This window comes from Pseudopipra pipra, chromosome 25 (assembly GCF_036250125.1).
Source record: "Pseudopipra pipra isolate bDixPip1 chromosome 25, bDixPip1.hap1, whole genome shotgun sequence".
In the NCBI taxonomy this organism is placed as follows: domain Eukaryota; kingdom Metazoa; phylum Chordata; class Aves; order Passeriformes; family Pipridae; genus Pseudopipra; species Pseudopipra pipra.
In genome coordinates this window covers 2,318,394-2,334,409 of record NC_087573.1, presented here as the reverse complement: position 1 = coordinate 2,334,409, position 16,016 = coordinate 2,318,394, and the positions used below count along the sequence as shown (strand labels likewise).

The 16,016-nt window shown below is 45.5% G+C and overlaps 1 protein-coding gene across 5 annotated transcripts in view; it reads right to left on the bottom strand.

The window, feature by feature from the left end:
* Positions 1-2,822: 2,822 nt before the first annotated feature.
* The window catches only part of SRGAP2 (SLIT-ROBO Rho GTPase activating protein 2), a 106,789-nt gene continuing 93,595 nt past the window's right edge, over positions 2,823-16,016 (bottom strand). For 4 of the 5 annotated variants that reach the window (XM_064635954.1, XM_064635958.1, XM_064635956.1 and 1 more), the window contains 4 exons: positions 15,199-15,379; positions 14,407-14,553; positions 11,990-12,317; positions 2,823-8,968 (listed from right to left, as the gene is read on the bottom strand). In XM_064635954.1, coding sequence (XP_064492024.1) covers positions 8,585-8,968; positions 11,990-12,317; positions 14,407-14,553; positions 15,199-15,379 — 1,040 coding nt within the window. In that variant the 3' untranslated portion in view covers positions 2,823-8,584. Of the gene's footprint in view, positions 8,969-11,989; positions 12,318-12,656; positions 13,232-14,406; positions 14,554-15,198; positions 15,380-16,016 lie in introns of those variants that run through there. The other variant, XM_064635959.1, reaches the window with a different exon arrangement.

The window sequence follows — 16,016 nt, the reverse complement described above, 5'->3', positions numbered from 1 at the left end:
CGTCGGTTTAACCACGTGAAGCTTGAAATCACTTTGATTGAAGTTGTTTCTGCTGCAGCCCAGTTAACAGGAAGAGAAAGCGTTGGGGTGACTTCTTGAAATCATTCTTAGTCTTATTTTCTGTGCCTGTGGCAACTGTGTCCTTCAAACAGGACCATTGATCTGTCCCTGCAGCTCTGGCCAAGCTCCTGGGCTGTGGGTGCAGAGGGCTGGGCTGGGCTTCTGTGCCGTGCCTCTCGCTCACCAGACTAAAAGATCATCAAATCTGAGATGGAGATGCTTGAGAAGCCCTTCCCCACACTGAAAAACCTGCAGCTCATTTCTCGTGTCATTTCTCAGCACTGAAATCACAGATGAAGAGCAGTTAACACGAGGAAGAGGGGCAAGCGAAACCTCCGGAGGGGAATTCCAGCTGAGTTCCTTCCCAAAGGCCCAGAGTGGGCAAGGGTACAATGATGGTTCATCCTGCACCCCACCACTCAGTCCTGCACCCTCTGCAGCTCTGCAAGTTCAGCTCCTGCCCTGGAGCCCTGGGAGCACAAGGGACCCATCCAGGGCATCAGGAGAGGAAAGGGCCCGTCCTGTGTTTCAGCTCAGAAAGTGAAACAAAGATTTTTTTTAAGACAGAAAACCCAGGCTCAGGCGTTTTCTGAGACTTCTGACCGTGTTGCTTCAGCTTTCACTGATGAGTGAGCAGGTCTGGGCTGGTGGGGTGTAAAGACAGACAGGAAGGAAATCATTAAAATATTTTATAGCACCCTGAAAAGGTTATTTTCAGGTTGTGCTGCCAGTCTTTTCAGTCCATTCTCCACAGGCAACACCAGCACACCTCGATGCCAGTGTGGTGCCAGCCCTTGGAGCCCAGGGACTCCAGCACATCCCAGTTACCCCAGCAGCTCTCCCAGTCAGGTCCAGCCTCGGAGGGAGATCCCAGCCCAAGTCCAGGAACTCGCCCCCAAGGTTTGCCTGGTTCCTTTCAGACCCCTTTATCCTTTCCTTTGCTATAATTTTAAATTAATAATTCGTTTCCTCTCCCTGGGTACCCCAACAGCAGGTTTTGACACTCCAATCCCATCTGTCCCACTGGGACTGGACGTGCCCATGGGGGATAAACTCTGGGAGAGCCCAGTCTGGCACAGGCTGGGAGAGCAAAAACCCGGCCTTGAAACCAGCTTGTGACAAAAATTAATTGTTCCAGCTGGTGGCAGCAAAGCCTAAAGAATAAAGGACAAGCAGCAAGCTCTGCCTGCAGCAGGGACCTCGCCTCTGGGGGCTTGGGACAGAAAACCCCAGCCCACGACCCCGGTGATGTCCCCACAGTGTCCCTGTGACAAACCTGCTCCTGGGGAACGTTCCTGTGAGGTTGTAATGGTCCCATTTCTTCACACCAAGTGCCGTGGTCCTTCCCAGAGCATCCCCTTCCCTTCCCCACTGTCCCTTCACAAGCAAACAAACCCTCCCCTCACTCAGCACCAAACCCTCCCCTCGCCACCACATTTCCTTGTTAAAAACCACCATAACAAGAGGTTTGTGAGGGAGGGTCAGACCTCCCTGCAGTTTGATGCCATCAGAGGGCTTAAGGGATGAATCACAGTGTCCTCTACTACTGGAGAGCAGGGACCCTAAGAAAATCAAAAATCATTTGTTATCTGTGTCACTTCATTGCCTTTCTGACTCCTACTTCTTGTCTAAAAAGCAAAAAACCACCACCTACATGCCACTGTGCCCAGCCTGCTTTAGGGTATTACCACATAAGCTGCTGTGATTTGGGCTACTAATCTAAGAAGTAAAAGCATCCTGAATTTCCAGCTCTTGAATCCCTAAAAGAGATGTGGGACAGGGAGCACAGGGATGCTCCATCCCCTCGGGAGCTCACCCCAGGGACAGCGGGGACAGCTGTCCACAGCTCACTCCCATCTGAGCACAAAATGTCTTGATTAAACATCAAACCTCACCATAAATAGGTAATTCCTTGATATCTAAACAAAGGGAATCCAAAATGACACAGCCCTGCCACGATTTCCCCTCCGTGCTCTGGAAAAGGCCTATTGAAAAACCGAGACTGGGGAAAGCTGGTAATAATAATAATAATAATAATGATCCAGTCCATAATCTCAATCTTAAATCCTCTTTCCTGAGACAGTTGGGGGTCCATCCTCTCCAGGAAAATGAGGAAGATTAAGCATTTTTAAATCAGGTCATTGCAAGGGAAGTGTTTGCCCTGTGGAATCCTGCTGGTGGTGGTCGGTGCGTGCAAGCCCAGGGTGGGGGGACAGTGGAGTCACAGAATCCCAGAATGGTTTGGATTGGAAGAGACCTTAAAGTCCATCCAGTTCCAGCCCCCTGTCATGGGCAGGGACACCTTCCACTAGCCCAGGTTGCTCCAAGCCCTGTCCAACCTGGCCTTGGGCAGTTCCAGGAATGGGGCAGCCACAGCTTCTCTGGGCAACCCGTGCCAGGGCCTCCCCACCCTCACAGGGAAGCATTTCTTCCTAAAACCCAATCTAAACCTACTTTCCTTCAGTTTAAGGCCATTCTCCCTTGTCCTATCACTACCTGCCCGTGTGAGTCCCTTGTCCTTTGGATCCCCCTTATCCCTGGGCTACAACGATGCCCCTTCCCTGCTGGGATCGAGTGTCCCAGTGCCTGTGACTGACACTCTGTGTTCCTGAATCCTGCAGATTCTTCCTCACCTACTTACCAGTGCCTGTAGCAACAATCCTGAGGATTCCAAAAGCCCCCACAGGCCATGCTCACCCTCTCTCCCACTCAAACCCAGGCACCCACACTTGCTCCAGACATCACACACCAGCACCCTCAGGTCAGTGTTTCCACCATACCCAAAACATTTATTTCTCCAAAACTATTGCTAATGACAATGGATACATTTTGTTGCCCCAGTATGGACTGAACATTTCCAACACATCGACTCCTAATACTGTACAATACTGTACCAAAAGGGGGGAGGGGGGAAAAAAAAAAAAGAAGGCTGTACCTCCATATTGTACAGAGTTCTATATACAAAGTACAATTTTACACAGTTTAATATATACACCGTATATATATTGGTGTAGAAGACATGAAACAATGGAAACTGTTTTAGCAAGAACATTCCATCCCACCATTGAACAACTGCTGTCGACGACCCCAACCCCAACGCACCGTACGAGCCACCACAGGACCGAGGTTCAGACAGAAAACACACATTTCTAGACTTTGCAACCCCACTTTTCCAACGTTACAGCAGAACCACATCGCTGCGATCCCTTGAAATCAGAGATGGTTTTCAGTAATTGCCCCCCGCTTTGGCTACATAGAGCTGGTCTTTTTGAAGAACCTGCTGCTCACAAGTATTGCTCCAGCAGTTTGGCACACTCACGAGTCCAGTCCTTTGGACTTGGCTTATTCACATCTCAGGGCTCCGCCTGGAGAAAAGGCTGGTGAAGTCCACCTCAGGAGTAAGGTTACTACAGTGCCTTGAAAAGGACGGGTCCATCTGCAATTTCCACTGCAAACTGCTAAATATTTACCCTGTATGAAGCTTGGTAGATCAAGTATTAGTACAGCAGGGAGCTGCCCTCCCTCTCCACCTTTGCCTCTTTTTGGCCCATCATTGAAAAGCAACGCTTTTGTCCCGAACTACGTTATAGGAAGCACAAAATAGAACAGGAAAAAAAAACAAACCAAAAACAAACCAACCAACCAAACCTGACGTTTTCCAGGCCTTGAACTGCTGTTTTGGCATCTCGAGAGCCACCAAAATAGATGGTTTGTTCCTAGAACCGAGCCTGGAAAAGAATCCATCTGCCTTCAGGCGGCGGCGGCAGAGCCTGGAACCGCTTGTGCGTGACACAGCCGGGGCCATCCCGGCCCCACAGGCACAAGGCAGAGGGTCAAGTATTTGTATTTTCTTTTTGTTTTTTGTTCAAGTACCAGGTTGTCACACGGACACAGAGACACGCAGAGAGCTGATCTGGAAAGAGCTCAGACCCCAAAGTTCAGTCCATGAAGTGCTCGGTGTTTTCCCAGAGCTGGCGCTGGGATCATCCCTGTGGGGAACAAACAATGTTCCCCATGAGAGAGAGAACATCCTTTTCTTCTACCAGGCCACTAAAGAAACAGCTTTATGTCTCCAACTGCATTGGAGGGGCGTTAGCCAAGGCCAGATAAACCCACGACAGGGCCTGTTATTTTTGTGAAAGCTAAAAATCTCAAAATAAATAAATCCCCATCTTGTTAAACTCGTTTTCGGCCCAAGACAGACTCCTAAAGTGAGGGAAATGCCCCAGTGCTCCTGTGTTTGTTTTTGAAAGCAGTTTTCCTCACTTGTGGTTCACAGGTCAGCAAGTAAATATATTTATACTTAGGAGCACATCCCTGCACAGTCAGGGCTTGATCCTGCCAGGCACAGGTATCCCCTCCCCTGGCCACCAAACCACACTCCAAGGGACAGGGGCACATCCTTCAACTCCCACACGTCCTCATGGATGTGTAGGACTGGGGCCAGAGCCTCTTACTGAGTCAAACTGTCTCAAACTGGGATTTTTGGGGATTTTCCCCTCATTATTGTTGCCTTACTAACAACCTACACCCCACTGAGACCACCACCTCATTTTAAGTGTTCCCTCAACGTGGATTCCACCAGCAATGGAGCGTTTCCACCCTACCTGGTCCCCAGGTCTGGAAAAGGATCTGAAGTGCTAACAACTAGAGACATCGATTTCTGCGGAAGAACATCTCTCAAAAGCCCAATAAATCCCCAAATCTATACAACCTTCAACTGAATTTGAGGTTTTTGACACACAGAAGAAGAGAAATAAGGCAGCAAAACTCCACCTGCAATGAACTTCTCTCGTCCCAGTATTGCTGGAGCTCTTCCAAGTGCGCCGGGTCGCCCCTTGTACCAAGTGCAAGGTGGGGGAACTACAACAGATGGAATTTCTTGCCAAACTGAAGCGTTTCGATTCGGTAAATAAATTTATGAGAACTCGGTTATCTTAACCTACTTTTGTGCAAGAACAATCTTGCCTTAAAAAAAAAAAAAAAAAAAGAAAAATCATTTTTTAAAAAAAAAATAAAATCAACAAAAAAACTCCCAAAACCCAACACATGAGGTATTCAGCACAGGAAACCCAAAGACTCCTTTCGAACAGGTATCAAAATACAGACATATACAACGATTTTTTTTTCTGCTGTCACAGTGCACTCTAATTATTTACTCATTTTCATTGCAATAGAATATCCAGTACAGATAAAGTGAGAGAATCTGATCGTGTCCCACGGCTTTGACACGAAGGACAAATTTACAATTTATCAACTGCAAGCCTTTGGATGCCCTCGAGAGGCAGAAATTTAGCACTGGTTAAAGCACACTGCTCCATTCCCAACTAGGGAAATAAGCCAGAAAAGGTTCGAGCTTCAGAAACTATTCAGATCACCTAAATGTTCTATTTCAAAAGTTTTTGCTTTGGATTATTTCAATCCAACACCCGATGAACAAGGCCCCGTTGTTCATCCCGAGCACTATCGAACAGACAGACGTTATTCCAGTTATCCAACACTTCTTGTCTTTATATTTGACACGAACATTACATAAAAAAGTCATGGGAAAAGAGAATTCCTATGGAAGAGCTAATATTTCTTCGGAATATGAAGATATGAAGCGACGTTGGTACCTCCCCAAGCAAACCACTGCGTCGTCCTTGCCCACCCTGCGCCGGTCTCTTCTCCCGCAGGGGAGCGGCGCCGACTTTCCCAGTCCCTCCTTCCCACCTCTCCATCAGCATTAAACCCTTGTGGCAAACCTTCTCTTGGCCTTGTGTGTTCACAGAGTGAAGCAGGCAAGGTGAAATCCTCCTTTTCTCGGCTGTGATTTTGTCGTTCGATTCCCCCGCGTGTGAGTTTTTCTGCCGGCCGGGCAGACCCGGAGCACGAGGGAGAGGAAGGATGACCTTCAGCCTGTCGTATTGCTTGCTGTAAATGTTAAGTGTCAATCACAGTGCACACCAGAATTCCAGTTGAGTTGCTCCATATACAGGTTATCCTGCCAAGCACATTCCCCTTGGCAGCAGGATTGTCCCAGAGCTGTGGATGCTAGAGAAGCACAGTAATTCAGATACAGACAGTTGCTGTTACAGTAACCTGAAGTCTTTTTTTTTTGTTGTTGCTGTTGTTTAAATCTCCTAATTTCACACTTCAGACCTGGAAGATAGAAAAGAGCATCTCCTCCAATGTGCTGTGCGTGGCTGGACACTTATTCTTAGAAACATGAACGCTAGGCATAAAAATAGAAAGAAAATAAGGCATTACAAATGAGTTGAAGTCGATTTACAGAGATCCTGCTCCTGATACAGATTAACTTTGGTCATTTACGACCAAAAAAAAAAAAGAAAACCAAAAAAATTCCTACTTAAAAGGAAATGCCAGCAAGTTCTGCCTGAGCAAAAAATTACAAGTCTAATTAATTCTATTTTTCCCCAAAAGAACAAGTGATTCCTTGGTGGTAGAAGTCCATCAGAACCTGAGAGCAAAGGTCGCCGGTCGCGCCGTTGGGATCTTCTGTGAGGTCCAGTGACAGTCACACACGTACCAAGGGGCTTCCCCAGGGAAAGCTGAGGAGAAATGGATAACAAAGAGTGTTCTCACTGAAATCTTTCCAGTGTTCCACAATTTTCTTAATTTAGGGCAGAGAGGAAGTTGGTGTTTTGAAAAGCCATCATTAATATGGATTGATTGCTCCTGTAGAGAGAGGGGGGGTGTGCGTGTGGGGACGGGCAGGGACACAGGAAAACCCTGCTCCGTTTTCCCAAGTAACATCCTAAATTAACGAGAAAAAAAACCATTTCAGCAGCCCTTCTTAGAAAAGCACGTTTTGTTTCTTCTTTTTTAATTACTAAGTGCCAATTAAACCGACATCGCAGTCACGAGGAACCCACAAACTGGAAAGAAACTCAGCTAAACGGGCGAGGAAAATGATTTTTCTTATCTTGCCCTTGCCTGAATTTGTCTGATGAACACATAAGATGTGCAGCTTGTTTTAACATCCCAGAAAAGTTTAGGAACAAGGAGAACCAGGGTCAGCCAGGGCTGTGAATCTTCCTTAGCGCTGCAAGTGGCACATGCCTTTGTTGTGGCTTTTTTTGTTCATTTGCTTGTTTTTAATTATTATTATTATTAAATTAAATAAACATGAGCATTGTGGAGAATTCCCAGAGGAGTACAAAAGAGTCCTTGCAGCCTGTGGGCAGCTGGAGCGTTTGCTGCCTACAGATAAATACAAATACTACAAATCCATTCACATGTCCGAGTCCTAGGGAGGAGCCACGCCAAGGGACACGCAGGGAAGCCACTCCAGAAGCCACGTGTGCTGTCACATCACTGTCCCCAGCGGCGTTTCCTGCCCTGCTCTATAAGAGCAGAGATCCCTAAATCGAGTCGCGGCGGTCACGGCCACCGACCGAAGCGTTGGCAACCAGAAAGAGGGAGAAGGTAGGAAGCTTGAGAACTTCTGATAGAAGTTTTGTTTTTTTTTTTTACAGTGCTTGCCACTGGGATTTTGGTGAGGATCCATCCTGACGTGTGATCAGACCGAGGATTGTGTGCGTTAGGAAGCGGGCTCCTATCAGGGGATGCTTGAGTTTTCCAAGTGAGCTTGTTTTTTTACATTCAGTCTCCCGAGAGCACACACCACATCAGAGCCCATGGGCTGGAAGTCACGCTGAAACAATAAAGCTGTTTTTAAATACGGGAGAGCAAAGGGGGGAAAAACCAGCTCGATTGTCCATAAGCAACAACTGGGCTCTTTGTTATGCTCCTAAACCTCAGGAGCATGTTTGTTTCTATTTGCACAGACACACATTACGTAGAACTCCACAAAAATCTAAGAGTGTTCCAGAGTAAACTATTTTTCATGACAAGTGTCAACTAAAGCATGAGGCTGGATGGCCAAGGGCTTTGGCCCCAGGGAGGGGGAAGGAAGGGGGAGCAAACAAACAAAACCAGAGGATGTGATGGAAGTCGAGACAGACCCTTAAACCACCGTGGCACCGGCGGGCGACAGAATAATAATAATAATGCACAAGAAACAGGCATGTCCAAGCTCCACGTAACCAGTGGCACCAAAACATGCAAGAGACTAAAATCTATCCTATTGTTTCCCTGTGGTAAATGAAACACAGAATATATAAGTCACTACACCAGTATCCAAAAACAGGATGCCACTGAGTGTTTCTTTCAGTGGGCAAACACTTGGACAAGGCATCAACCAGAAACCAAGATCCAACTCATCCCTCTCATGTGTGTTTTCCTGCTCAGCTTCACAGTGACCCGACTCCGGGTTTCCCCGAGCGTGGCAGGAACCGCTTTGCCCCACACACATCAGCCATGTGGGGACGTGGGACGAGGTTGTTACCGCTCAGTTCGCTCCCGGGAAGAGCTCCCGGGAAGAGCCAGCGGCAGTTTCACAACTAAACCTTCAGTTCGGGAAAAAAAAAAAATCACTTAAATAGGAATTTTAACGTCTTTTTAACAGAGTCTCTCCATCCGAAGGGGTAAGAGCCGTCTCCACGGAGCAGCACCGAGTTCATCACACAGTACAGGACTTGTCAGGGGGCTGCTGGGCCGCGGAGGAGGCCACGCCGGGGCTCGTGGCGTTGGTTTTGGGGAACACGGCGGGTTTGGGGCGGGTGGCCGGAGGTTTCACCTGCGTGGCCATTTTGACGGACTTGACGGGCCGGAAGGTGCACGGAATGTCCCCGGCCGTGCTGGCACTGCGCTGGAAGGGCGGCTCAGAGTCCTTGAGGAGCTGGGTGTGCAGAGGGCTGGAGGGTTCCGAGGTGGGGGCCACCACGGGGGACGTTTTCAAGGGCTCCAGGGTGTCCAGGACAACGTCCGGCGTGTGCTTGACGCTGCTCTGCCTCTCCAGCTCCCGCAGCTCGTTCAGAGCAGAGTTCATGGTGGCTTCAATGTCCTGCAAACACAGAGGAGAAACCCAGTGAATAGAGCCCAGACACAGAAATATATAAATATCAATATATATTAATATTTAATTAATCTCTATATTAATATTTAATTTAATTAATATACAATATATAAAATATTAATATATAAATATGAATATACAAATATAAAAATATATACATAGATATATAAAATATCTATAAATGTATGTTATATAAATACAAAATTATAGGTAGAAATATATAAACGCAAATATATAGATATATAAATACAGATATAGATATAAAATATAGATATAAATATATAAATACAAATATAGACATAAATATATAAATACCAATATAGATATATAGACATATAAATATAAATATATACATACAAATATATAAATATGAATATATATAAAACATAGATATAAATATATAAATATAGATTAAATATATAGAGATATAAATATGTCTCTATATATCTATATTACATATAGGTATATATTACATATATCTATATACATATCTGTATATATATACGTATATATATACATATATATACATATATATACATATATATGTATATATATAGATATATCTATAGATATATGTATATATATCTATAGATATCTATTTTACATATAGATATATAGAGACATCTATATGTAATCTAGATATACAATTATATAAAATAAATATTAAATACAATATACAATATAGAATAAATATATAAAAATGATAAATAGTACAGAGAATGTATAATAATAATTACATTATATAAAATATATCTATATAAATATATAATATATAGATACATCAATAGATATAAATACTTATATATTCATAATATATATTATATATAAACATGTATGTGTATATAGATATTAAAAAGTATATAAATATATAAATATATAATATATAGAGATATCAATAGATATAAATATATAAATACTTATATATTTATAATATATACTATATATAAATATGTATGTGTATATAGATATTAAAAAGTAAAATTTTAGCATTTTAGAACACGCAGAAGATACCAGAAACACGTATAGAAATTCAAGCTGGCACTTCTCCTTCCTCTTATAAAATATCACAGTTATTAACAAATAAATATAAAGAGAGTTTTGAGACAAAAATGTGGCGGTTTTGTCTCAGCTGGAGCAGGACCTACACTGGTGAACCCAGCGGGGCACAGAATTCCCTGGGGAGCAGGAGAGCTCAGCCCTGCTCTGACTCACACTTTGGCCACAGCTTTTCAGCTTCCTCCCGAGGTTTTCCAGGGGGTGGGGAAGGTAAATCAGTCAAGGAATGGTGGAATAAAGCAGAGACAGTAATCTGACACCTCCCAGTCTGTCCTGAGGCCAGGCAGATTTTAGTTATGTGTTTGAGGGAATATGTAAGATGCACAGGGGTTATTAGATGGTGTCTGAAAAGATGTCACAGGGCAGAGAGAAGCACTGATTTAACACAGTCTGATTTTTTTCTCCCTCCTCTTTTTTATTTGTTTTCCCCTCCTCGTTCCTTTTTCTCCCCAGACTCTTCTCCAGTGAAACAATGGAGTGTATGTTCTGGCAGGGAGAGGAGATCCTAATTGATAAAACAAAGAATCTGATTTATATCAACCAAAGCCTTGGAAGGACAGGGAAATATGAAGGCAGCAGGAGCTGTATATTATAATTCCACTGTAACAAATGGGCTAAAGATACTCATAACAGCAAAATACAACCTTCCATCAGGACACCCATCAGGTTTTAATTTGGGTTTATTTATTATTTGGAGTTGCTGTTTTGTCAATAAAAATTACGTTTAATTTTCACATATTTTCCCCTCCTTAGAAACCTCCAGAGTCCTGAACCAGGCAGAGCAGTCAGGTCTCCCAGGGCTGGCTTTGTAATCCGAGCCTGGAGCATTCCTTGGCTTTAGATAGATGCATCCATCCCATACTGCAAACAGTTGTACGGGCAACATGCAAGTGCAGGCACATCCACCAGGGCAGATCCTTCATGGAAGAGGGAAATTGGTAACATTCACATCTTTTGCAGCCTGCCCTTCACTTCAAGGCACTTGCCTGAATAAATAGCTCGTGAAGAGCAGCAGGATTATGTTCAGAGTTGGGTTCTGAAGCCTGTGAGCACATAAAGATGCCACTGGAGCACTGAAGGAGTCAGCAGCCTGCTTTTATTTTGGCTGTGCTGCTCCATGTGCTTCCAATGTCTCACCACAGGCAAGTCTGCACAACTGACAGGAGAATGTTAAGTCGACACTAAATACTTCGCTTTTCTCGGGGTCTTGGAGTTGTGATTGTTTAATTCCTTGCTGACAGCTTTGAAATCTGTGTCACTTTCTGAAATGGACGCTTTTTATTGTTGAAATTAAATTCTGAATAATGAACAGGGCCAAGTTTTTATGGAGGAAGGAGCTGACTGTTTATATTCCCTCATGAAAGCAGCCTCAGTGCTTTGCACAAAGCAAGGATGAAAGGGCAGACTCAAGCTGTGTTGTAAGTTAATATTGCATTGAGAGAATCACGGGGTAGTTGGGCTTGGAAGGGACTTCTGGAGATCACCCAGTCCAACCCCCCTGCCAAGGGAGGGTCACCTGGAGCAGGTGACACAGGAACACAACCAGAGGGGTTTGGGATGTCTCCAGAGAGAGAGACTCCACGCCCTCCCTAGGTAGCTGTTCCAGGGCTCTGCCACCTCCATGGAAAGAAATTCTTCCTCAAGTTGAGGTGGAAGTTGTGTTTTAGTTTATGGCTGTGGTTCTTTGTCCTGGGCACCACTGAACAGAGTCTGGCACCATCCTCTGATACCCCTTGGAGATATTTGTAAGGATTGACGAGATCCCCTCTCAGTTTTCTCTTCTCCAGCCTACCCAGGCCCAGCTCCTGCAGTCTCTCACCATGACAGAGATGGTCCATCCCCCAGAAGGGAACGGACACGAGATTAAATCAGACTTGGCATTAAAACACCTCATTAAAACATCCTTCAAATTTCCAAGCCAAGCCTTTCGGGCAAACCCCTCCTCCTCCTCACCTGTGCAATGACCTCGGGGTCCATGGGCCGGTGGTTGTTGAAGCTCTTGGACCTCCCTGCTGTGACAGTTTTCCGGATCTGGGGGCTGTCGATCCTGTTCTTCAGCGACGAGTGTCGGCTGATGGAATTGAGGCTGCCGTGGCCACTGATGGAGCATTTATCTGGAACCTCCTTGGGAAGACTTTGGCTCATAATGGGCTGAGATGAGGGTCTGGAACCGGCTATGGCTCCGGGGGAGGCTGGTTCTGCCAGTGAACTACCTAGTCCATGGCTGTCACTTTGACGGAAGGCTCTTCTGATGCTGCCTGACTCTGGTTTCTTTCTTTGCCTTCAGTCACAAAAGCAAAACAAGTCAATACAAGCAGGTACAAACAACCAGCTGTCATTTTTTTTTGAAGATATCCCCCCAAAAACAACACAGAGGACAATGGGAAGAGACATAAAAAGATAACCCAGATTACAAACACGCCCAGGGTTTTAGGAGTGGTTGCGATACAGTGAAATTATAAATCGTTCCAGTTCAACACTTCTAACAACGAGGCTGAGTTCTGGCAGCTGGGCACGTTCAGAGCAAAACCAGAAAGCTTGGATGGAACGTGATTAACTTGGTCAAGAGGAAAAGAATCTGTATTTGAAGACAAAAAAAACCCTCTGTGCCTTCAACAGGTTTTGATGATGTGTTTTTATTACATTCGAAGAGCAGAGCTACAATTTTTGACTGGAGGACACAGTATAAGTCTACTAAGCTCCTGGCCCAAGGCATCAAGTTATTATTTTCAGAGATCAGCAAGCAAAGAACCCCAGTTTGGGGTTAATGATCATTTCCAATATTTGCTGGTGGTAAGAGGTGGTTCTTTTTCATGGCTCTGGCAGGACCACAAGGCACTTTTCTATGCAGGGCTACAGATAAACCAAAAGATGATGTCAAATGGATGAACTGCTCCAAAGAATTTAGTTTCTACCCCAGCACCTTGCGGTCTGACAGCACGATTCCTCTCAAATCATAGGAAGGCCAATGCAGCAGAATACTTTATGCCATAGGTCTGAAGCTTGGCATCCATTATACAGGGAAGGATCCATTTATATATAGCACCAGCCCCATGAATAACTGCAAGAAAGTGTTAACTCCAGTAGGATTTTGGCATCCAAATAATAATTCAGTGGGTGGCACAACTGTCATTGCGAAACCATCTGATTTAATTTTGCTCAAGTCTGTTCACACATAGGTCAGAAGATTCATTCCTAAAGAAAAAACAACAAAATGAGTCTTATGCTACTGTTGCTAAATATCAGGTTCCCTAGTAAAGGGAAAAAAAAAACTGGAGTGGACATTACCCAGGCTTCTTAAAAACACTACACACAACACTACCAAAGCCAGCAGATGGTGAAGCTCCAACACAGGTCTGTGATTACACAAATCTCTCCAAAACTGGCAGAACGGCTACTTCAGTGGCTCAGACAATAAATATCATAAAGGAAAGCCCAGATCCCAAGCTGATGCAGATTAACATGGCTTCAAAGATATCAGTGGAGCTCTGCTGAATCCCATAACTAAAGACCAGGCCCTCTAGGCCATAAGCAGGTCCAAACCTTTTAAAAGGATGCATTTCTGTTAATGCCTTTATAGACCACATTCTGTTAAATTAACTGAAGGTTAAGACTATCCCCTCCCATCAAACTGTAATTATCACATAATACCTTCACTGCACAATAGAGATGTGGGGGTTTTAATGCTAAGGAAATGATCAGAAAGATAAGTCTGCTCCAGAAAAATGAAATAACAGATCATGAAATTTAGTCTGTTACTGGCTTGATTTTTTCAGCTTTTTTACTATGTTGAGTGTTGGCTAAGGCAACAATTTCTGGTAGAGAAAGTAAGGTTAGAGCAACAGGGGGTTGTGCTGTTCCACTGCAAGCATATGGTTAGTAACCTGAGGTGAGAAGTGCTGGAGGATCTAGAGAGTGTTACAGGCAGTGCCAGATGGTGGGACTTCAGGAATGGCATTCATCACAAAATGGGACACCAGTTTCTGAAGGAATTGTCCCCCCACCCCATCAAACAAAACTTGTTAAATGTGGACAAGACACGACAGATCACGGAACGCGACAACGAATGGGGACACACGATACAAGATCTCATTCCACCATTCCCCTCCCTTCCTCTGCTTAGCTCCTAAAATAGGGCACCAGATGGCACCTTGGGGATAGGGAAGAGCAGCCAGTGGGGTTTTAAATGAGCATTGGCCACACTGGTGACAGAGCTCGGGCAGCAAAACGTGAGTGGGTTAGAAGAGGGGGAAGCAGAGAAGAATGGTGGCAGTGCTGGTTAATGAACCTTTGTCAGGGAAGGAAGTATTTCACTGGGCTCATCACCAGGCTCTTTACAGTTCAGGAAAACAATGCAAGGCTGTTCTTACTTGTTGATGTTTGCAAGGTAAATGTCTGCGACGTGCCCCCCGCTCGGGCAGCTGGCACCAGCTCTGGCTGTCACTTTTTCTTCCGGTGGCTCAGAGTTTATTTCTATTTCAGACTTCGGGCTGGACCTTTCTGAGATTCCATCCTCACTAGGAAGGAGGAGGGAAGCACATCACAACCAGAACAGGACCAACAGCACTGAATTTCAAATGCAGCACTGTGCATGAAAACACACACATGGGACAGCAGCACAGTGCTGGTGTCTTTCTCTTAAGAATCATCTTTCAAATCACAGAATGGTTTTCTGGAAGGGATCTTCAAGATTATCCAGTTCTACCCCCTCTGCCATGGGCAGGGACACCTTCCACTAGCCCAGGTTGCTCCAAGCCTTGTCCAACCTGGCCTTGGACACTCCCAGGGATGGGGCAGCCACAGCTTCTCTGGGCAACCTGTGCCAGGGCCTCCCCACCCTCACAGGGAGGAATTTTCTCCTGATATCCAACCTAAACCTGCCCTTCTGCAGCTTAAGGCCATTCTCCCTTGAAAAATCCCCCTCCAGCCTGAGAGCCTGACTCCTGTGAGCAACCTGCAGATCCCAGCTCTGCATCTTTCCCAGGCACCAGAACCATCCTGACACCTCCACACCCGTGGGCACCGACACCTCCCCGAGCTCTGCTCGCTCCCCTTCCCGCAGGGGGGGCTGAAGGAGGAACTGCTCCCACCTGGTGCCAACACCTTGGCACAAACACTCCCCTCCACAGCCGAGTTTTTGGCAAGGCCAGGGTGTCACATACGTGTCCTGGACGACGATGTACTGGTGGGGGATGAGGCCGTCGATCCCGTTGTGCCGTCCCTCCCACCAGTCGTCCGAGGCCCGCTGGTAGAGCAGGAGGGAGGCTCCTTTTTTGAAGGACAGCTCTCGTGCTGTCCTGCCAAGGTAGTCAAACTTTGCTATTGCTTCTATGGGCTCACACTCTAAGGAGACAGAAGGGAACAAACAACAATTCACTAAACATTTGAGTTTATTAAGTATTCAGCTGTTTAAACCCGCAGGCGAGAGCATGAAGAGGATGAAGTGTTGCTGCTTAAGGCTGCAGTGTTTTGAAGCAGCAAAATTCAGAGGGGAACTCCCCTAAAACGTGTGGACTTTGCACTTTTAGCATTTGCCTAATCTCTGCATCCATGTTTTCCAAGTCATAAACCCACATTCAAGCCTACATTGCCATGGAAGTGGCAATGGCAAAATTAGTGTCTCCTTGAACCAAAAAGCATTTCAAAGCTGGGTAGCAACCAGGTGTGTTCCAGACAACAATCTGCCTATGGTACACTTCCTTCAAGGCAGCTAAGCTGAACCTCCCAGGCAGGCAGGAGTTGTTATTAGCATTTGGGGAGGGAAACATCCTCTCATTCCAAGCTGCTTCAGAAATAAAGGGTCTATTCAGAGGGAAAACTCTGCTGCCTGCGAGGTTCACCTGACCCAGGAGACCGGATTCTGGCACCGTGGGAGGCCGTGCTATTCATCCAACTGTCATGGAAGCTCAGGAAAACATCCAGGGCCTCCACTGCTGTGCTCTGTGCAGTGATGGGGAGGGTGAGCTGCTTCCCAGCTCCA